The 23786-nt window shown below is 41.0% G+C and overlaps 1 protein-coding gene across 1 annotated transcript in view; it reads right to left on the reverse strand.

Annotated features, from left to right (window-relative positions):
- Window positions 1-2017: 2017 nt before the first annotated feature.
- CDH2 (cadherin 2) overlaps window positions 2018-23786 on the reverse strand; it is a 208059-nt gene continuing 186290 nt past the window's right edge. The window contains exons 15-16 of the mRNA XM_037127843.2: window positions 12206-12370; window positions 2018-3386 (exon numbers count right to left, since the gene is read on the reverse strand). Of these exons, the coding sequence (XP_036983738.2) occupies window positions 3180-3386; window positions 12206-12370 (372 nt within the window). The 3' untranslated portion in view covers window positions 2018-3179. The remainder of the gene's footprint in view (window positions 3387-12205; window positions 12371-23786) is intronic.

The raw sequence follows: 23786 nt of genomic DNA on the forward strand, positions 1-23786 counted from the left end.
GCATAAGATCCTTTTGCCAAAGGAGGAAGCTGCAGGCTTTTAGAAAGCCTCATCTAGCTAAACGGCACTTTAAGGAGTAACATGAAAACATTATAATTTCAGCCATGTTTAATTAAGTTCTCTCCACATTCTTCAATCCAGCAATCCCATCTCCAACACCTTCACGTGTAGAGAAATGCAGAGATATGGATATTGACTGTTGTATTGTTTCAAGTAGTGAAAAAAGACCGTGAAACAACATACTACTTAGGAAATGGTTAAGTTAGTTATATGTCCACATTAAGGAATACTATGTGGCAATTAAAAAGAATGAGGTATATATATTTAAAATAATATGGAACAATATCCAAGGTACAGGCTTAGTGGAAAAGGCAAGTTACAGAAAATATATCACATGCAATCTCATTTTCATGAAAACAAAATAAAATCTTTATAGAAATGTGTGTGTAAAAATGCTGATTTAAAAAAGGCTAGAAATTACACATCCAACAGCTAACAGAAATTCCTCCAATGACAGGGAGGGGCTTTCACTTTTGATTAGTTTCCTGGGTTCTTTTTTGAGAAGTGTTTTTACCAAAAAAAATAAGAGTCATGTATTACTTCTGCAAAAAAAGTTAACTTTTGAAAAATATTAATGTTTGCATTTACTCATTAGATATAGGATACTTAGTTTTAATGCTTATAGTTTATACATATATTAGATATTGTCTCTGACTATACCTTAACAATAAGAAAATTATCGGAAGTGTTTGTTTATCTAAACAATGAAAATTCTCATTATTGCGATGGCTGAGTTTTAAAAACATGGTTTAGTTGTCAACCGGATGTGCAGCAACACAGAGGCACTGTCTAAGAACACATTTTAGAAAAAGATGATTTCAATTAGCAAATTTATGGTTTCACGATGTAAATTCCCAGAGGCAAGCTTCAGCATTTAATTATTAGAAAAGTAACACAAAAGTCCTGGAGTTAATTGGAGGAGGTATATTTTATGAAAGAACAGAAAAATGCTTTTCACAGTGTATAGAAAAATGCTTCTGTGCAGTGAAATGCTTTTTAAACTGTCCAGTATTAGAATATATGGCATAACAATGGTCATGAAGCAAATAGAAAAATACACTGAGAATTCCTTCAAGTCTCTTAAAATTCACTTGTGAATCATATTAAGATACATAAACAATTTCACAGTCTTTAGGAAGATCATTTCACTTTTGTCCTCCGTGACTACCTGCCAGGCTAATACTGTATTATACACTTGCTTAGAGTGGATCTTAGATGTTCTCACCACACAACTACACACACACACACACACACACACACACACACGTAACTATGTGAGGTGATGGGTGTCTTAACTTGACTGTGGAAATTAGTTCATCATTTATAGATATATCAAATCACACTGCACACCTTAAATATATACAATTTTATTTATCAATTATACCTCAATAAAGCTGGAAAAATGGTCAAGCCAATGAATGGATGTCAATTAAACCCAAGTATGTCTCATTAAGTACATAAAACAATGGCTTCAATGAATGGCCTGAGAATTCCTGATGTCCACTGCAGTGTCCAGGGCCAGTTGTACAACTTTTTACTGAGGTTTTCCTTTTGCTGGTGTGCTAAGGAGAAAGGCCCCATTAGAGTCAGTGTAACCATAAGCTGGAGCAGAAGGGAATGAGAGCATGAGTGATATTAGGACCACACCAAGTTCACGGAAGCTAAGGATGTGGTTTGCATACCACTGCCAGGGTAGTCTTTTCCTGCATCACCCGACGTCTGTCGTCTGTAAGAAGGAGAAGCTCCACCACGATGCTCTCCGTGGCTCACTGGACACAGCTGCCATGCTATTGGTTCAATGGGAAATAATGATCCCATGCTAATGGGTTCAATGTGAGACCAGACAAATACACAAGAGAACAAACAGTACTGTTTTCTCAATGAAACTCTAGTACTTAGGAGTTTTGCAACATTCGAAGCAGTTCAAGTAGAAAAAAAGTTCAAACCAGTCACCAGATCCAAAATTAGCATTTTATTCAGAACGCTGGGGTGTTCGTTTATATTCTGGTACACAATACAGAGGCAAAGCTGCTGTCAGAAGTCTCTCCGGTTTAAAAGCTTTTTTTTTTCATTTTTTTTAGAAACACACAGTAGTGCCACCTGCGTCGGGCCACCCCTTTCCTTCCTTTTTTTTTGTTTTTTTGGTACAAATTATGTAAAACATTTGTGCTAAGAACTTTTCTCCCTCCCCAAACAAAAACAGAAATAAAAAATAAAAAAATTAAAAAAATTAAAAATTGAGTATTCTAACTACAGCTCAACAATTGAATCAAATGTCACTTTGTTTGTAAATACTTTATCCATAACGAAAGATATAAACATGCAAAAAACCTGAATCCATTGTCCAAATAATACATACACATGTTCTGAAGTTTCTGCGCTTCTCCATAGACTATGCCAATAAAACATTATGTACACATACCATTTTTACAGTGAAGTGAAAAAAATACAGTAAATAAAAAAGTGTACGTGGATTAAGACCAAAATGTGTCTAACATTCTAGTTTATGAAAAAATTCAAATTTTGCTACAAATTGGTGATATGAAAACTCCCTTTATTTGCAACCAGCTGCGTAAGTTTTAAGATTTTAGTGAAAAAAAAATCTAAAGTCTAAAACTAGAAGTAATGTACATTTTCCAATCTCATGGTCTCATCCCCCAAGATAATAAAATCGCTCCATGAGTTTTTGTTTGTTTGTTTAATTCTGTATTTTAATAAAAGCAAATGCAATGTAACAAAAGCGTGTTGAAGCATATCATGGTTTAACTCACTGCTCCCACCACAAAATATTTTGTCTTTTACTTATCATTTCAGAAATCAGTACCATTAAAGCCTTAAACATAAAACTAATTCCAATCTGAAAAAGGTACAAAAAGGCACATAAAATCCCAGTGCTTCTGTACTGTAAAATTCAAGTGTAACTGAGCTCAGTGTTTTTCCAAACAGTGTTGGATCACTGATATTCCCTCTGAGCCCAAATTGGTTTGCAGCCTATGCCCAAGCCTCCAGCAAGCACTGTGCTAGTAGACTACAAAGTTAAAGCCTAGCTTCTGAATGCTTTTTGGGAATATCAGTTGAAATTGTTTGTACTTGTCCGAAAACCAAGTTCACCCTGAAGTTCAGTCATCACCTCCGCCGTACATGTCAGCGAGCTTCTTGAAGCGTGGGCCCCAGTCGTTCAGGTAGTCATAGTCCTGCTCGCCGCCACTACTGGAAGAATTGAGGGAGCTCAAGGAACCAGCCGTGGAGCCGCTGCCTTCATAGTCAAAGACTAGCAGGGAGTCATACGGTGGAGCTGTGGGGTCATTGTCAGCAGCTTTAAGGCCCTACAATTTGGAAAGACCAAGAAGAAATGAAGAGAGGGTTACAATCAGCACATCCACAAACAGACCCCAATGATCCCATGGGATCACAAACGTGTTTGTAAGTCTCTACCTGTAGACCACCAGATTTTCAGCCCACGGGAACTGGGCTTATCAGCATGTTTCAAAATTACACAGAAAGTAACTTCGGGCTTTCCTCGGTAAAGAAAAATCCCCTAAGGACTCTGGCTCCCCTGAAGCCGAGACATACGACGGCAGGTGGTTAACTGGAGAAGTGCAGGCAAAAGTCATCAGGATGCTGGGGGCAGAAAACAAACCCCCGAGCCCCAAAACACTCAGACTAGTGCTGAGAACTAGGAGTTCAAGGAGGGGATGGCATTACATTTGACCTACATTTGGAAGGACATCAAAGGAAGAGTGAAGACAAGGCCAGATGTGATTACTATATATAAGGAAAGTGAGTCATTAAATCACTTTATGATCTTAACAAAACATAAAGTGTGAACTTAATTGATAAACTGTGACCAGGTGTTATGTAAGGATACAGGGACTCCCAGCGCCCACATGCCCTAGACATTCTGCTCCAATATCTGTACATCATATAACTGTTAGGTGGGGGGAGGGAATTCTCCCGATCTAAAATTCCACTCCCACAAAGAATTTAAAAAGTAAAGACCAATGAAATGATTATCTATACATTTAACTCTTACAAAAATATTTTAAGTATATAATTCATATACCTGTACTTAGTTCACAATTATGCGCTACAAAACTCTTATGGACTTAATACTAGATCCTTTTGTTGTTTTCTCTAATTTTCTCCCAGTTCCATCCTGAACTCCAAGATATACCAACATTAGTCTCCAAGCAATCATTCTGTTTCCACACTCTGCTTTTTAAATGTCGGTGGGCTTACGGTGGTCCCACCTATCTGAGACCCCCATGGACTGTGACTTTAGATCTGCCTTTCCAATAAGCATGCATTTTATGAGCACATACATATGTTCATCTCTTTATTCTTTCAAGGTTACAGATGGGGAAAGAGGGAAAAGCACAAAAATGCAGGTTAGAGACATTATGCTTAATGCTGGAGAGATCAGACTCTGGATTGACAGCTCAGCTGAACATCGTGTTCAGTGTGGAGCTTGGCTAAGTCCTGCAAACTTCTTCTCCTCAGCTGCAACTGTAATAACAATAATAAAATAGTTTTGAAGACCAAATGGAATAACAGGACACAAGAGCTCACCATAGTTAGATAACTATTAGTTTAAAAAAGCTTTGAAGTTTAGAGAAAAATTTTCTGCTTTGGAATTTGAAAAAAAAAGTGAAGACATAAATTGAGAAACAAAATGGCAGTCACCTGCCTTCAATAAGAACAAGAGAGAGAAGTTTGCATGACCTTTTTTCCCATCCACATGCCTGCCTCATCAATAGTCCTGACCCTCACGTCAAGTTATACTATTTGTAACCCAGAACCTCTTGTGTAAAATAAAATAAAGCAAGTCTTCAACAAACTACTTCAATATATAAAAAGTAATTTTAGGTGGAATTTTCTTTATCATATTTATAGAATAAACTACAGGGCAATTCTGTTAAGACTGAGAGCCACAAACTACAATTTCTCAACACTCATAATCTCTGTCTGTGGTAGACTGTGCCACCGTCCTCAGTGACTCATGATCCTTTACCGTGGGCGGGTCATGTCCCACACGACCACAGTTCCCTCCCCTGAGCCCGAGTTCATGTCCCCAACCCACCATCAGGCTTGGCCGTGGGACTAGTATTGGCCAATGAAATGTAAGAGCGGTGTTGAAGAGACTCTAAGAGTTCTAATATGCTTCCACCAGACCCCTCCCCATTTCCTCCTCCACCAGGAGAATGGCCTGCTCGGGATGGGAGTAGATCTTAACATCCATAAGACATCAGGAACTGGGCCCCTGAAGGCTGACATGAATAAATAAATTGAGAAAGGAGTAAGCTTCTGTTATATAAGTCAATAATACTTTGGAGTTGTGAGTTATTGTTGCCTTTGCTAGTAATGGCCAAAGAACGCATCCTCATTCATTTTTTGCACTTATTCAATTCACATCATATTTCTTAAGTACGTATATTGTAATGCATTCTGCTTAGTTCGGCGACACGGCTACCGATAAGCTAAACCCCATGCGTGCTCTCCTGGAATTCAGAGCTGCTTGCCAGCACAAGCCCCTCTTTCATTTCCCCCACAAGTCCTGGCCACTGCCAGTTTAACAGTGGGTATCCCTTTAGTTCAGCACTGTCTAACTCGGGTCTGCACAGGTGTAAGACCCATGAAAGATCTAAAGGAAAATCCAGAAAAATCAAGGAAGTTCCTGATAAGAACAATGGGCCTCTGAAGACAAACATCAAGTTTTCACTATGACTTTCAGAAATTATGAAATTAAAACTGCTTTAGAACACAGACAACAGAGATGAAAGCCAATGTCACTGTGTTGAGGTCATCTGCTTTATCACAATTCATATTTTAAGCCCTGCGCAGCCCCTCAGATGTCAGCACCAAACTGGGAATATGGAAAGTCTGAGACTAAAATTAGCTCTAAAAAGCCAACGGCAGGGCATCCATGCTGTCTGGAATTGGTGCAGAGGAACTGAGGGCCCACGTTGAATGGAACTGGAGTATAAATACTGTTGAGTTGGTGTGTTCAAGGCCTGGAGAATCCTCATCAAGTGCTAAGCCTCCTGATTCTTTAAAATAAATATAACACCTTTGATAACCTAGTTCTACACTCACTATCGACATTCTCAAAAATATTTGTTTCTTTAACATTTCCTTAGCTCCAGCCTTGGCTTTCTGATCATCATGACAGTTATTGAATCTATGTTTTATTTTCTTTTTTTTCAAGGTCATAGACATGACATCCATTAGAGATCACTGTGCTAGGCTGAAGCATCACACACTGTCACAGGTTTTAATAATTACAAAAGGGCAGGCACTACTGAACTTTCAAGAATTCTCAAGCAAGCCATCTTCCCACACCTTGAAGGTTAGCATTTCAAGACCCTTCTACTTGGAGAGTATTGATTTTTATCCAATAATAAAACAGGACTCTTTTCATGAGGCATTATGTAAATTCTGGGTCCTACGCTGGCAATTCTAGAAAGGACCATCTTGGTCAAGTCCTGAGAAACTGAGTGACGGGCATGCAGCCAGAGAGATGGACGTGCAGGGGGAATCGGGTGGGCCGCAGACCTCCTGGTCCACCCTGTGGAGTCCTTTTTTCTTAGGTGTGGACACCTTTTGACAAGCTGTGTAACATATCATTGATAAATCACAAACTAAATGCAGGTGTTCTCTCTCCCCACCAAAGTTTGACCAGAAGAGTACGTGCTTGCTTCACCTTTGTTGGACCTTGAACTCTGGATGAATCTGAACTATTCTCTGTAATTCGAGGTGCCTCTGTAAAATGAGAAGAGCTGTGGCTCTGGCTGAATTCTTGCTGAGCATGTATTTATGGACTTCTGATCCTATGCTTTATGGGTGCAGACATGCCTTTATAGGGACTATAAAAACCCACATGCTTCAGTGAAGGAACCCATGAGGGACATAAGAGGAAAGAGGTCCTATTGATTTCCTTACATTCTGTCTTCTATTGTTTCAACACCACTAGCTTTGTTCAGGTCCTCGTTATGTCCTCCCTGGACCACAGCAAAAGTCTCTCAAACTGGTCTCCTGTTCCCAGCACGATTCCTGCTTCCTTCCTACACACTGCTATTGATTTCTCTCTACATATTGTTTGATGTCACTCTCCCAAGTAAAACTCTCTGTTTGCTCTCCATCATCTATAGCAGTTCTTCCCAGAGAAAGGAGGGGTTTGCCTAAGGAAGAGGATTTTTAATTGGTACATGAACACTTTAAAACAATTCTCTTTATTAAAATATTAAGTCAAAATTGATGAACAGTTTAAGTAAATAACAGACAAAGTTTGCAGACATGGAAAAAACTGGAAATCGTTACTCAAATGCTTGAGGTTCCGGTAGCCTGGAGGATAAAGCTGAAACCATTCATGAACCTAGGCTGCTCACCCACTGCGCATGCTCCAGCTTCCTCAACTCCAGCAACCACAGCTGACTTATTCACCAAGACCCCTTCAAACCTATGAACGCCGTGTGCCTATGTACCTGCATGGTAGGGGTGTATTAATTTCCTGCTAGCTGAAGTGTGATTCCATTAGTTTGAAATGTCTTCTGTCAGATCTTTTCATCTGATTATATCCATCCATCCATCCATCCATCCATCCATCCATCCATCCATCCTTTAAGGCCTGTTAAAAATGTCACTTCTGTGTGGGTTTTTTACCCCCAGCTATGACTGGACACAATTTCTGTGGTCTCTTGTCCCCTTCACTTTCCTTGCCATGTTTTGGTTGTGCTATATTGTGCCATCCCTCTTCCGCACAGGTCGTCTGTGTTCATTCCATATCCTGCCTTCCAGCACAGGGCCTGGCACCCAGCAGGTGTTCTAGAGGGTAACTTTGTGCTGCTGTCCTGGGCCTAGGTGTTTACTGCAGCATCTTGTTCTTACGTGTGTTTACGCCTTTCACAAGAAGCTAGCATCTAGGTTTAAAATATATATATAGACATAAAAGCATGTCAAAGTATACCATACCGCAGTATATGTTACAGGGGAATTCTGTGTCTTATCTGAACCAACATTATTACTAAGTCCCTTCCTGGGAATTTCATCTTACTTAGAGCAATTTTTTTTAAAAAGAGACATTTTGGTTTGTTTTATTTACAATTAGAGAACAGTGGAAAGTTTTTACTCCTGAAGGTAACTCGTAATAATAATAATATGATACTGATAATAATGAAGAGATATTACTATGTGATGGCACTATACCAAGCAATTTTACATGAATTATCTCATTTAGTCCACAATGAAATCTTAAAAAGGAAGCTTTATTATTATCCTCAATTTATATGTAAGAAAACTGGAAATCTAACAGGTTAAACCAAGGATCTTGACCTCTTACAAGGCAACTGGATTTGAACCCAAATGCCCAGCTCCCATAAGAGTGGACAGAGATATTTAAAACAGAACAAATTAAATTCAGTCAATAGGAGAAAAAGGCAAATGTTTTAAACTTTAGTAGGTTAAGCAAGTTACCCTAGAAGCACCTTCCATTAGTTTTTTAATGATATTAATCAAAAGTCAGTCTTTTTACAGAAGTATGCCCTTGGGTTTTATACTTCTGAGATAAAAAACATACAGGATTAGTGAAATTATTGAAAGTATGCTAATACCTACTGTTGGGCTGAGATTAAATAAATTTGTTTCAACTCATCACCTTCTGAAGGTCATGTTTCAAAACCTCAAAAGAGAATGAAATTCTGTAGCTGAAATAAAAAATTGTGTCGTTTGTTTTACTCCACCTACCAGACTGGAAATGTTATCATTTTTAATATTCAAGGCAACATTCATTCATAATTTAAGTAAACTAGAAATGTTCTCATGAACTTAACTATTCCCTACATCTATAAAAACACTCTAATTATAATCAGCACTGTATTATTTTTCCTTTGGAACACCGGGTACTATACTAAATCAAATAAGACCTGGAGATAAAGAAAATCTGTTGGCATTTTAAATGTATTTCTAAAATGTGCTTGAGTTCTTTCTAGGTACCTTCAACTATATTAGAAAACTTCACATGTATTTATCTCTATCGGTCTAGTGATAGAGAGATATTGAAGAAGTCCTAATGAGTGTCTCCGATGGAAGAATCTATGCAGCGTATTTTAATGTAATTTCTGACACAGGCCTTATGACAGTTTCGTCCCCCTGATCTCCCACAGAACTGTCACATCCCTGGACTCTTTTTAGTTGTTTTCTGTGACACCCCAACCTCCTTAGACATTCCTCCTGTGTCAAATGTAGGGCATTTCTAGGCACAGATATTTGGTTCCCCTTCTCTTGCACATTTTTCTACCCTGCAATCTTATTCAATGTCATAGGTTCAGTCATCATTTGGAGAATGATTCCCAAATATGATCTTTTCAACCATTCATGTGCTCAGCAAACCAAAATGCCCCATACCACCCCCCGCCCTCGGGATATGCACCTCTTCCCCTGAACTATGGGAGGGCCCCCTGGGGAGGCAGAAGGGAGCCACCGGACAGGAATTCTAAAGGGAGGCTGAGTCTGGCTGGGGCGGAGGCCGATGGATCACCCCTGCCCCACACTGTGTGTCCGACCTTTCTTGGGTTGGTAAAAACAAAGAAACTCACATCTAGAAAAAGGGGAAAGGGCACTCCTTGTAGAGGCCGGGGCAGACACTGGAATGGAACTGCAACCTGAGCCTGGGCGCTACAAGTAGAGGTCTCTGCTGCTGGCTTGATAAGGTGCAGGTTGGGAAGGGGCCTGAGATGAAAGACAAACGCCAAGTAAGAGCGAGACACAGCTGGCCTCCTGGCCTGGCAAAGTAAGGCTTCAGGTATCACAATGTTTGTGGGCGCAAAGGCCATGCTGATAGCAAAGTAGGCGGCACACATACAAAAATCCTATATGTCTAATTTATTTTCTTATCTAGACATCATCCGCCCCGTTATGTACACACAGTAGACATTCAGAAATGATTTGCTGAATGAGTGATTCTAAACCAAGCCCAAGATGATTTCAAAATAAGCCATTTTAACAAAGGCAGACAATCTTCACATTTTGAATCGATTGTATTCTAGAAGTTAGTCTGCAAGTCAGTTGTTTGGCACAAAGTTTCTCATGTAAGTATTTACACATGTTCCTTATGGTCTCCAGCCATGTTTTAGGCTCTGGACTTGGGTACTAATTTAGGGAAAAAAATCTACATGGAAATCCTGACTGTACCTCCTTCTACTGTGGCGTTAGAAGGGTTGGAAAGCAGAGCCTTATTATCTAGATCTGTTGTGTGACCTGCTGAAGAAAGCCCAGTCCCTGTAAAAAAGATGAATGAACATATATACAAAGCATGCACTAAAACACGACTTAGAACCACCAATACACCCATTTTCTGAGTGGAGTCAGCACCAGTGGGGTGAATAGCTCCAGGCGCGGGCCCCAGTGAATCCTAATGCACTGCTAGTCGGTGGTGCTCGCAGGTTCATGCCCTACACACCTGCCACAGTACCTGGATTTCTTAAAACAATAAAATCGAAGAGCTAGGCAACAGACTAGATGCTTAGGTTACACAAAGATGAACATGAAATAGTCCCCATCCTGGAGTTACATTAAAGTAAAAACTCTGATGCTTTTGCAGAACTGTAAATAGCTCAGTGGGGCTGCAGCATAGGAAGAGAATGTGGTGGGGAAGAGGGCAGGACTCAAATTATGTATAGCCTTATAAGTGACGAGTGATACTTAGTGCTAGAACTTTAACACTGGCAGAGAAGCATGTCATGCATCGGGTGGAATCCCACAGAACATTTACACTTCAGGGACAGGCAGAAGCATCCAGTTAATTATTTGTTGAATCACACCGAAGCAAGAATTCTTGCTTTGAAGAAGTTCAGCTCCTACACCTACATTCAAAAGATGCACTGGATCTGGAAACCCGATGACCTTAGATGTAACTAGACAATTCGTCATGATGGTGGGAGCCAAGTGAGAAGTAAAATCATCAGACATCCTTACAGATTAAAACAATCTAGTTGTATATACAAATTCCTGCAAATTCCCCTAACCAGGCCCATATATAAACAAACTGGAAGAGTCAGGGTATATTTTTGTAGATAAAGGAGTTGCTGGTACTCTTTGCTTTTAGCTCCCATCTACTTTTCAATCATGTCTACTACAAAGTTTCCTCTTTGCAGAAGTGAATACATTATGTTCAGAAAGTAGTATGCATTTTAGAAATAGACAGTAATGAATACTTGTAAAGATAGATGAATATTTTTTGTTTCAAAACTTTTTTTTACCAACTGTAAGTGCTTCTAAAAGCCTAAGGTAGATTGATTATGTATATGTAATATATGACTACTTTAAGGAAGACCAGGAAATAAGAGTCTTAGCAGCCCGTGACTGAAGGTGACATGTATGACAAATACATTCCACTCTGTAATGCACTGAAGCCAGTTCTGCTCTTGCAGACATGAGTGGGAAGATATGGCTGGAGAACATGAGACCAGCTGTATATTCACAATTGATGTCAGTGTGTCTTATTCCCTTATAATAAAAATTGAAAAGGAGAATTGCAAAGTATAAACATGATCAAATGAAGCAGCATAAATCATTTTAATTCAAAACTTAAGCATTAAATGTAACAGAACTCTTGGTCAGTAATGAACTAAAAGAATGCCATAATAATTTTGACGGTGAAAATCTTATCTGTTATATTCAACAGCGAATTAGCTGCCTCTTACAGAAGCTCTTAAAACTCATCAACTAGACAAGTATTTAAATCACTTACATAATATTTAATTTAGCTGCTCTTCCTACTAATCTCATTTGATGGAACTCTCTAGTCATTGGTAGGCAGTGAAATCTCACCATTTGTGGATTTAAAGTGAGGAAAATAAAAGTGAACTTATTACATTCAGAAATTCTAATCAATGAAATTAGAACATACTATTTACTATTGTTATTTATTGCCTTTATAGTCTAGGAAAAATCCTTTTAGAGTTGGTGTGATTACTATTGATAAAATATGTGAATGTCATTTATAAATGCAGATATTAATTGATTGATCTCTTTTTGGCTGATCAAAGCAATTAAATCTATTTTCTGTTACTGAAGCCACATTTTCTTACACAAAGCTAAATATCAGCATAAAATAAACAACATTTTAAAGACAGTGAGTCTCTCTTTGTACCTCATTAATGAAATCCCCGATGTCCCCAGGGTGTGGGGCTGCAGATCGAACTGGGTACTGGGGCTCAGCGTGAATGGGTCTCTCATCCAGTCGTCGGATTCCTACAGGTTTGATGGCATCAGGCTCCACAGTATCAGGCTGCTGGAGCTGGCTCAAGTCATAGTCCTGTGAAAGACAAAAATCAAAAAACCCATGGTGGATGGGCATAAAGATGGAAAATTACAACATTTGTGTTCAAACACATACCCCAAATGCATAGAAATGAGTGAAATTTAACATAATGGAAAAGTTGCCACTATGAGTTTTTCATGTTATGATTAAATATTTCTTTCACACAGCTCTTCTGTGTTTTTTTTTATTTCTGCAGTCTGCGCTCCATCTGTTTTACTAGGTTATCAGTTTCCAATGGAAAACAGCAGCGACATGAGGCCCCACTATAAACAGCCTAAAAAACGGCCTAGAAAATAGAGTTGTACCAAAGAAGCAAAGGTAACAATGAAATGTTGATGGGGTTCAGGACATACTGCCCCCAAATGTCACCTCAGCATATTAAACATCTTAAGTTGAAGGACTTTTTTACAATGACAGACATGTGAAGGTTACTCTGACCTGCTGTTGCTTCACCCTATATCCCTAAAAGAGGTCATGAGACTCATGTGGAAAGTCCCCTCCTTGTACCAGGAGGAGAGAAGACACTCTTATCAGCAGGGGAATTTGGGGCCAGGACATCTGTGCAAACAGTGTGTGTCTAGCTAACCCTTATCTTGCTAGTTCCTTCTTCACCATTACTGCACCTTGCACCAACCCCTTTTCTCGTCAAAAAGCTGCCTGCTGTAGCCACTTCTTCCATTTTCATTCTCCTGTAAAGGTTCCCATGGACCTGTAAATTTTTTTTAAATGTGTGTGCTCTTCTTCTGTTAATCTTTGTTAGTTTAATTTTCAGGCCCGGCCAAGGACCCTAACAGGCTGGAGAAAAACTTTTTCCTACCTTACACTGTTTACTTTTTTTTTTAACAGATGTAGGTATGTTCTCTTTGTCCTTAAAAATATTAGTTCAGCACAGTGTCAAACCCGCTGCTTATTTTTCCATCCCTTCAAGTTTAGAGTTGGCAAACTATAGTTCCTGGGCCCAGTCTGACCCACTTCCTATTTTTTGAAAGACTGGCTTTTGCATTTTTAAAGGGTCATTTAAAACCAACAAAGAAGAATGTGCCGAAGAGACTGCATGTGGTCCACAGAGCCTGGCTACCTGGCTCTTCACAGAAAAGCTTTGGCCAGCCTCTGATCGCCCCGAGCTCGGCCAGGGGACTGGCTCTCAGGGCAGCCCAAGGGGGAGTGTCTTAGAAGACAGTCTGTCCCCTTTCAGACTGACGCAGAGTGGAACTTGTGAGGATGCTCTGGGCAGGGACTGGGCCTGCTGCTCTTTTTTCAGCTTTAACATCAGCCAGTGGGGCAGGAATGTATGGAGAAACTGGCTAAAATGTGAACATGCATCACAACATTAGCTCTGGGCAGATACTTGGTAGTTTTTCAAACCCCTAAGTTCTGGTGATATGAAGTGCTACATCCATAGCTTAGCAAAAATTCTCCAATTTAATGCTGATATTTACAGAAAGTACAGTTTCTGGCACTCTTTATAATTCAGGCCTCATGTCTTTGTTGAAAACCAGGTGAAAACCGTTTGCAGTATCTCTTACGGTGGTTCTGATTCATTCCGTGCCTGAATGTTTACCATGTTCTTCTAGGTGCTTTACACACGTTTGCTCATTTAATGCTCCGAACAACACCCTGTGATATTAAGTTTTATTATCTCCATTTAAGAGTCAGAGAAGCGGAGTGTCAAACAAGTAACTAGTCCGTAGTCCCAGATCTACTAAGGCACAGAGACAGACTGACTCCACATGCATTAAGACTTCAAAGCCTAGTTCTTCGCCTAGTCATTTCAGAGAGTGAGTCAAGCCTGAGCTATACAGGTTGGATTTAGAGAGTAACAAACTAGACGGATGAGTGGGGTGGGGGTGGTGCAGGAATGTGAGGAATGATTAAAATAACAAAGTAGACAGAGAGGGGAAAGGTCACAGACATTCATACCCTCTGTGTACCAGGCACTATACCAGCCTCTTGATAAGTGTCTTTTCACAAATCCTTTGTAACAAACCTGTAAAGAATGTTCTGTTTCCTTTGTAGATGAAGAAACAGATTCGGAGGGGGCGAGTAACTTGCCCAAGGTCACACAGTGGGTCTGTGATTAGGGTGGGAATCAAAACCAGACGTGACTGACTTCAGAATGCTGATGTCAAACTCGATGCTGTGCTCCTGACAACACTGCCCTGAACAACTCCTTACTCAGAGAGCCAGCTCATCTAAATGGTGAAGGCGCAGAGAAAACACCTCCTGTAGGGAGTATCCAGGTGATGTGGCAGGTGAGGCAGGACAGAGTAGGCCAAGCCAGCCTGGCATGAAACCTTGGTACACTGCCAAGTATATGCTCAGAGTGGGAAAACTGGTATTAATTTTGCATCTTGAACAATATATGGGCTAGGGAGAGCAGGGAATTAATGGCGTGAGCAAAGGCTTGGGAACGCTGTTTTCTCTTGTCAGGACAGAGGATTTTATATTAGGGATACAGACCTTGAGTGAAAGCATCTCGATCTTACACGAATGTGCCCCACTTAAAACTTTGAGGAATTTATGAGTTATTTAGAGAATATGTTAAAGTAAAGGCATATAATGACATAGACGTGAAAGCCTTTGATATGTTAAAATATTATACAAAATAGAGAGATTAATTTAGAGAATCTGAATGCTCAGACATTAAGAAGTTTGTTTTTCCAAGCCACGTTTAATTGCATAACTACCAAGCATAACAGAGAAGGGCGTGTCTTCTGATAACTTTCAAAGCTTTTTGTAAAAAAGGGGGAAACAGATTGTAAGTAGAACAATGCAAGTTAATGTGTTTTTATGCTGAGGGGGCCTTATTAGAAGTCTGAATTGCATGTCATCAAGTAACTGAATCTTATGTTTAAGTACAGCCTTTCACCCGGTGAGACGCTCCTTAAAGAGTCTTCGGTACATTGTCTGATAATTCAGTATAAGAACACAGAGAAATTCATTTGGACTGACTAGAGACAAAAGAGGCGTGTGGGCTTTCTTTACGCTATTTCTTACCTGGAAAGAGCCTGTCTACCCTGATTTCTTACAGAGCCCCTAAGTTATCCAAAGGTTACAAACACAAATGATTTTGATTGGCTAGCAGTATTTTAAAAATTCTCTAGTAAGTTGCCAACGATTCACCTGGAAAATAAAAAGATATGGCAAAACAGATCTTAACTGCTGACATAATGTATTATAGCTGATAGCAGCTGTCTCCTATGGACAAGCAGCTCCCCTGGCCTGCCTCACTTATCAGTGTACACACAGAGCAGCATATTAATTGCCAGGCTTTTATCTTTCTTTTGATAGCCTTTTCCTACTACTTTAAGAACCAAAGAGTAGAAACAATCTTAAAAATGTCTGTAGTCCAGTTCAGTCTTTTCCACCACCAATAAGCCAGGCCCCTAGGAAGTCCTCATTTAGAAAGGTGCTGAGTAAAGTCTCAGGGAGAGAATAAAGTCTCAGGGACGGTATTTGTGCCTGATGTTGAAAAGTACAGTCTATTTAAGAAATGTGCGTTGGGTCACATTATACACTACAGCCATAGTTCACAGTGGGGAGGGAAGGGAAGACCCTCAGTCCCACTGCAATGGTGGCGAGTTTACCCTAATGACGGAAATGGGTCATCCTCGGTGACACTGGTATCTAAAAAAGAGGCAGAAAATCACTGATTTACAGGAAGCTAGAAACTGGGTTAAAACGCATGGCTTAAGAGTTTCTCTGTGATGGTTTCCTGTTTATTGCAAATTTGGGATATAAAAACCCGACGGTGGTGGGAAGTGGGCGGGAGCGTGCTCAGGTTTCAGAAATGGCTTTTCTGTCCACATCTGTCTCTGTTCTATGACAAGGTCCTGACCCGAGGGTCCCATTTTAAGCCTTTTGATAAGGGGTCACTCTATGCAAACCTCCTAAATTATACATCTTTATAATCCTGTGACGCTTCACTTACACAAATTACAACATGTAGGATAAGAATTACAAAGAGAATTACAGAGACTGAAGGCCATGGTCAAGGTCGTGGAGTTCATTGCCTTAGTTCTGAAGATTAGGAAAGAAACAACCCAACAACAACTCTTTTTTTTGGTTCCTAAAACTCTCTGGAGAAAAATCGGATCTGAAAATTCATATTATTGTCAACCTTTACAATGTTAACTTTCCAAAGAAATTTTAATTTTCAAACAAGGGAAATTCTTGTTTTAACTAACTGACAACACGTGTTATTCAACAATGACCATTAGAAGTAGGCATGGAAATAGTGTTTTTAAAATATTAACACTGCAAGTAGTGAAAAGTAGTGACTCCCCCCATCTCTGATAGAAAATATCTTAAAAGATCATAATTCTGGGAGAGTTATTAGGAAGTTAGCAGCTGAAACTCTGGTTCGGGCTTCTCTTGCTCAGTTGCACTGACTTGCGATAGTTTATAATTGGCTCAGAAAATGATACCACGAATCTATCTTAAGGCATTTGGTTATGTGAAGTACAATAAAATGCTGTACTGGTATAAATTGAAATTCTGGAATCCCAGGAAGAAATTTCAGAAAGCTGCATGGCTGGTGAAATCCATAGAATTGTGCAATTAAGTCTGTTTTGGAGAGGGATGAAAACATTCATTTAGTGTTCCGCAAGTATTTCAGGAATGCCTGCTGGCGCCGGATGCCACTTTCAGCTCTGGGAGTGGGAAGAAGGAAGCTGAGCTTTCCACGCCGCCCGTCCCCTCTCAGCAATTACGTCGGGCGCTTCCTCATGTGACGTTTCACATGCAGTGGCGCCTTGAACAGCATGGGCCTGAACGGCACAGGTCCACTTACATGTGAACTTTTTGCAGTAAATACTGTGAATGCACTTTCTCTTCCTTACAATATTCTTAGTAGCATTTTCTTTTCTCTAGCCTGCTTTATGGTAAGACTATAGTGTATAAGACATACAAGGCACAAAATAATTGTTAACTGATCTTTTATGTTGTCCACAAGGCTTCCGGTCAACAGAGGGCTATGAGTGGTTAAGTTCTGAGAGAGTAAAAAGTTATAGATTTTCGAGTGTGCAGGGGGATGGGCACCCCTAACCATCCCCCTCCTGCCACCGTTTTGTTCAAGGATCAACTGTACACCAAGCAAAAATCCTTCCAAGTGGGTGTTGCACCATTTCATTGATTACAGCACCTCAGAGAGGTTAATGATTTGCCCAAGGACTTGGACTCAGGGAAGCAGTATGGAAAGATAAGACAGAGACCACCAGACAAGAAAAATAAGTAAACAAAAAAGCTGCACCTTGTTCCGAAAGCCATTGAGAAATGCATCACAGAGTTTGCTCAGGGAGAAATGTGGGGAGCGGGGTTCAAGTGCCAGAAAGAAGTTCAAGGTGGCTATGCTCACTAGGCAGAGGCCTAGCACTCTGGTCTGTGCGTGGTGGGTTCTTGGTTAAAACAAACCTCACTGGTTTTTAGTTGGGAAGGTCCCACGAGGGCCTGGCAGGGAGGGAGAGGAGGGGACTGCAGGTTCCTGGTCGGTTTTCAGCCTCCTCTGGTGAGAACCAGTGATGCCACCCGAAGGCCAGCTCTGCTGCCTCCTCGGCCAAGGCTGGTGCAAGTGGAAGTCGTTTGTAGTGGCACAGACAAGTAACTTTAAAATTCTCATTTAGTTAGGGTAAACATTTCTAACGTCTCAAGACAGACAGAAATAAAAATACTAATATAAAAGTAAATGGACAAAATTCTGAAGGAAAAAAAGTTATCTGGAAAAAAGCTGGAGAAATGAATGGAAGGTAGAACAGAACATTATTATCTCACCCTCCATCGCTGCTGGCATTAAAATAATTGAATGAAATAGTGATAAGATGCCAATACATTACCACAGGAAGGCTGACAAGCAGCTCCCATACCCTTGCAAGGTTTATGTAAATTACACTATGACCTGATTTTCTTCCCAGAGAAATACCATTATGACTGTGCCTACTACATTCACAGGAGAAATTATGTGAAAACTAACGAGAGTCAACGGATCATTAAAGCAACCCCTACCCACCCACACACAAAATAGAAGGTTTGCTAAAAACATTTCCAGTTTGAATAATAAACCTGCTAGAGAAAAAATAACTTGGGGGCGGAAGAAGCAGACGAAGGTTCTCCGGTCTGTTTTCATGGACTGTGCTCCACTTCCCACAGGGACGGTGGCAGGGTCCCCACGAAGCACATTGACTGTTTCTGCTCCCATGGTTTTCTGTTACCGCTGCTGTCCTGCGGCAGCTACTTTTCAAAACCTGTGCCCAGGATCGGGAACGAGCCGAAGGTTCCTTCTCTGGTGCAGTATTACGGTTCTGCTCCAGAAACTGGTACCACATTTTATCACAATTTGTTTCCCATTATAAGACTATAGCATGCTCTTTTGGAAAAAATGCATCAAATACCATTTGATTAAATTTCATTCAATGAGATCCTTCTGAAGAGTCTCTTGGGTCAAGACATGGTTACTGACCTCATAGAGCTTTTAGCGTAATGTCTTTTAAAAGGACACGTTTAAAAATCATGAAAACAATATAACTGATAATCGACTACAAAAGACATGGAATACAAAGGTGGATGCAGCTGGGAGATGTTGCTGGAAGAGGGGAGGACAGGGCAGAGCAGAGACTTCACACCCTAGCAGAGTATCGGGGCTCCAGAAAGATGTTTGTCCTGAAATCTGAAATTAATTATTTCTTAAAACTGTATTTATTTATCATTAATTTAGAGAGGAATGGAGGGGGGAAGCTAGGGAGAGCAACATCAATGTGAGAGAGAAATACCAATCAGTTGCCTCTTGTATACATCCCAACTGAGGACTGAACCGCAACCAAGCAAGGTGCCCTGACAGGGAATGCAACCGGCAACCTTTTGCTTTGCAGGACAACACACAGTCAATGCAGCCACACCTGTCAGGACCTGAACCTTATTTTTATCCAAAGTTGTCATTTCCCATTCCTTCCATGCAATTGGGTTATAACCCTATAAAGATAAGCAACATTTTTTCTACCCTTCCAAGAAGACAAAAAGGGTAGCCTTCTAAATGCAATTTGGATTCCACATTCTTATCCCAGGTTCCAAGTTCTCCTTAACAAAAATTAAAATTTCATTATTCAGACAAGATTAAAGTCATGCTATCTTACCACGACCTATATTACTCCATCTGGGAGGAAACCTAAAAATAAGTGATAAAGAAATGGCAATATGCAGTCAGGACATGGTGAAGAGCATCGAAATCCTGTCCTCGGTGATGTCACATCTTTTTTGGCCCTTCCTAAAAAGACATTTTTTCCCCTTTAAGATAAATCCCCCCATAAAGTCGACACAGCAAAGAAAGCACAGTCTTACAATTTAAAATGACGGAATCTGAACTCAGAATGCCTTAATTCGGATCCTGGTTCCACTACACCAAACGGGTGACCTTGGCCATGACTTAAATTCCCTGTGCTGATCTTCAGAGGGTTCAACCTTTGGACAAAAGAGCTAATGACTCCATGAATGGACTAAGTTAAAGGCAAGGGTCAACCAACTTTTTCTGTAAAGGACCAGATGGTAAATAGTTTAGGCTTCGGGGAGCACACATTCTGTCACAGTATCTCTGCTCTGCGGCCGTTGCGACGTGACCACAGCCATAAACAATGTCAACAAGGGACATGCAGTCAAGCAGTTGGTGGTTTGGCCAAAGGGTAGAACTCTGACACCTGGTAACTTAGCACCCCTCCCCCCACACACATATACTGCTAACACATACTTGGCATCAAAACCATTATCATTTAATTACTGGGATATTGATAGCTTTCTACTTGTCTAAAACTAAATGTAGGACATGGGTGATTAGTCAAGAACAATAAATATTCAAATGTGTTACTGAAAATACTGTATTCATTCACATGAAGTGACAGGAATAGCCAAAAAAGTCATGTGCAAATCATGTGCACATGAACTGTATTTAATGCCTAGAAAGTTGCCTCTTGTGAAGTCAGTGCAACTCTTTCAATAACTAATATGAACTGGTGTTTGCAGGTGGGTGTGAAAGATGAATAACTTGGGAACATAATTAACAGTGTGCTTTAGCCAACAATAAAAATGTTGAAAGTGGTCTCTGCAGTTATATCCAGATTTAGCCATCTGTTAGATTGCTTATACAGTAGAATGATTTTGTAAAACAACTATTTCAAAGAATCAAATATACCGTGGTTAAATCAGACAGTGTCCCTCTCTGCTGGTCCAGAGGCAGTCGGGCTCGGTTGCTCACACGGGGGCAGGGAGCCCGCGGTGCCCCCAGGCTCAGGTGGAGATCCCAAGGCACCGACAGGTCTGGTCTCAGGGGACTTTCCTGGACCTGCACCCCATCTCTCAGTCTAGACATCCAGCCTGGATTTTATGTTTTACTTCCAGCTGCTCAGGTTATATTCTTGACTTAAAAAAAATAACTTGGCTGCTCAGATTGCTTCTCCAGAGTGTCAAAATGTGCTCATTTTGCAAACTGTGTTTAACCAATTAAGTGGCTCTTACCCTTTACCTGTTCTCAAGCCAGATTATCAGTGGTCATCTAACAAACTATAGTAGGTGTCCAGCCTCACTGGTCCTAGACAGTAGTGCCTGCCTACTGTAGACTAACAAGATGACATAAAACATCTCTCATATGACCCCCAGCCTAGCACACCAGAGCTTGGCCTCTCAAGTCACATGAACCTGATTTTGAAAACCGAATTTATAGCAGCATGTGCTGCGTAGGGTTGCTGGAAAGATTACAGGAGACATACAAACTAAGAGTGCGGTACAGTGCCTGACACAGAGCAAATATGTAATGGATGCTAACACTGATGAGTGCAATTATCATTTCCAGAAGACATGAGAAATTTCAAAGAAGGAATGTGAAGCTGTTCGGTGTATACTGGTTTAATTAATCTAGACAGACTTACAAACTAAGAGATTCAGGAAGAGGGGCCAATGCACAAACATTCTGTGAGTGTCCGCTGGGTGTGAGTATATTTGTATATACTGGAATATGAAGTGAATATAATGAGCCTTGCTTTCATAGATTTTAGGGTCTAGACCAGGGCTGGACACAAAGCTCTAAATACAGGCAGATGTGGGTGCCTGTGAGAACCCAGAGCAGAGACATGACTTAGCCTGGGACTGCAAGAGACGATGTCTTGAGACGAATCTTGGTGGCTAAACAGATAGAGGCCTGTGAAGACCATGGACTAAGTGTGAAATGACATGGCACAGGCAAGATGCACAGGCAGCTTAATCCTACTGCAGTTTTAAAATGCAAAGTGGAAGAGCAGAGTGCAAGCCCTCACCACTCAGAGTCTTCACCACTCAGCATCCTCGTTCCTCAGAGCCAAATCCTGGGCGTTCTTACCCCATCTCAGGCACCCGGTCATTGCCGAATGTGCTTTCTGTGTCATGGATTCTGGGGCTCTATCTACTAAAATGCTTAAACTAATTCTCATAAGTCACACGAGAAATATATCTCATTTAAAAAGCCAACTGAAACTCGGACAGCAATTATAGCTGGATCTTTCGGGGTTTGGAACTCAGGGTCACTGAAAAGAGCTCCAACCGTGACTCCCCTGCCCTGAAATCGGCTGTGGACTCCCTCCACGTGCCATGCCGAGCCCCGCTCAAGAAGATGTTAGCAGACCAGGGAGTTCGGACATATTCTCCAGGAAGGAAAAGGTGCCCCTCCTGGTTGCTGGCGAGTCTTATATACTGTTTCTCAATGCTCACGCACTGTCCCATTTTCATGAGCTGCTGTGCCCTCCATGTCTCCGCTATTAGAGGTCCCCAACCTTTTTGGCACCAGGGACCAGTTTCGTTTTGTGGAAGAGCAGGAGGGGGGTGTGGGGTGGGGCTCAGAGCTAGAGCACAGGCAAGCTTCAAGCTTCCCTGGCTGTCCCACACACTGCTCGCTTCCTGCTGTGGAGGGGGGGATGGGGTACAGACAGGGGGTCTGGACAGTGGAGAAGGGGTGGAGCTTAGGCGAGCTTTGCTGGGGCCTGTTTCCCAACAGGCCGGACACCAGTACTGGTCTGGGGGGCGGGGTTAGGGAACCCTGTCCACGTTCAGGGAACCACCTTCTCTGGCATATCAGATGTGTGAGAATGATGCCCAGGATCTAGCAACCTACTGTGGACGAGATAAAATGTGTTCTCCTAGAACCTCAGGGGTGACTCTCTAAGCTCAAGTCCCTAACCAGGGCAGGGTGGAAGTGATGTGCATGCCACTTCCAGGAATGGCCCATTCAAATCTCCAACAAGTCATTCTCCCTGCCCTTCTGTCATCTAGTGGTGGCAAGTATGTATATCTAGGGTGACCTTGGAAGCCCAAGGAGGAGGGGCCAGTGGAACTCCGGGTCCCTGAATAACTGTGTGGAGTGGAGCTGACCACCCTTTCCCATCTCAAATTCCAGAGGCCCAAAACCCAATCACTGCTAAGTAAGCAAGAAATACATTTCAACTAGGCTTAGGTCATTGAAATTTTAGAGTTTGTTACAGCAGCTAGCCTATTTTATTGTAACTAGTATATCTGGCTAAATATACTTGTGGCTAATCCACTTTCTTTCTTTTTTAAACCAGTGCTACAGAAAATTATTCCATGGTTTCAGAGCATTGCAGTACCCCTTCCCTGTAGAAATCTATGTTTTGAATCCAAAGCCTAGTAATTACTACATAATTGAATTGGAGTCTGCAAAATCAGGTAGCTATACAAGATAGGCTGATAACATAAGTCAACAATGCAGCCTGGTATAAAAATTAGGAAGAAAGAATTACTCCAATATGTTTGCCCTGCTGAGAGAAAAGGCCTCTATTTACTTTGCTATAACTGTTGTCATGTCAGAACACAGGCCATATTGCTAGATCTTTCCATTTTTTGAGAGAATTGGGAGATCCAAAATTTATATGAATTTTTTCAATTTTCACACTCCACAAGTTAAAATAAAACACAGCCACAGGCTTTGTATAAAGAGACTGGCAGTGGCCCTGGCTGGATGGCTCAGTTGGTTAGAGCGCCATTCCTAGATGCCAAGTCTGAGTGAGGGTTGAATCCCTGGTTAGGGCATATATAAGAAGCAACAAATGAATCCAACAAACCAATGTTTCTGTCTCTCTCTCTCTTCCTTCCTTTCTCTCTCTCTCAAAAATCACTGAAATAAATAGAGGCCCACAGTATGTGAACTGTGACTTTAAATGGCACAGCATCCAGCTTTCAGACATGTCCCCTGAACCATCAGAATTGGCAGAAGACACTAGCCAAGAACAAGTCTCTGAAAACCAAACTGAGGAAGTCAGCGAGTCCTCAGTCCAGGAATAGGAAACCTACTGAACCCAAGAGGTGCTGCGCCTTATCTGAAGAGACTGGGAGAAAAAATACAGCCAGCTGTGATGTTATACTCAGCCGCGGCAGCATGGGAAGACAG

The sequence above is a fragment of the Artibeus jamaicensis genome, unplaced genomic scaffold (genome assembly GCF_021234435.1).
Source record: "Artibeus jamaicensis isolate MK-2021 breed Jamaican fruit bat unplaced genomic scaffold, CSHL_Jam_final contig_354, whole genome shotgun sequence".
In the NCBI taxonomy this organism is placed as follows: Eukaryota; Metazoa; Chordata; class Mammalia; order Chiroptera; family Phyllostomidae; genus Artibeus; species Artibeus jamaicensis.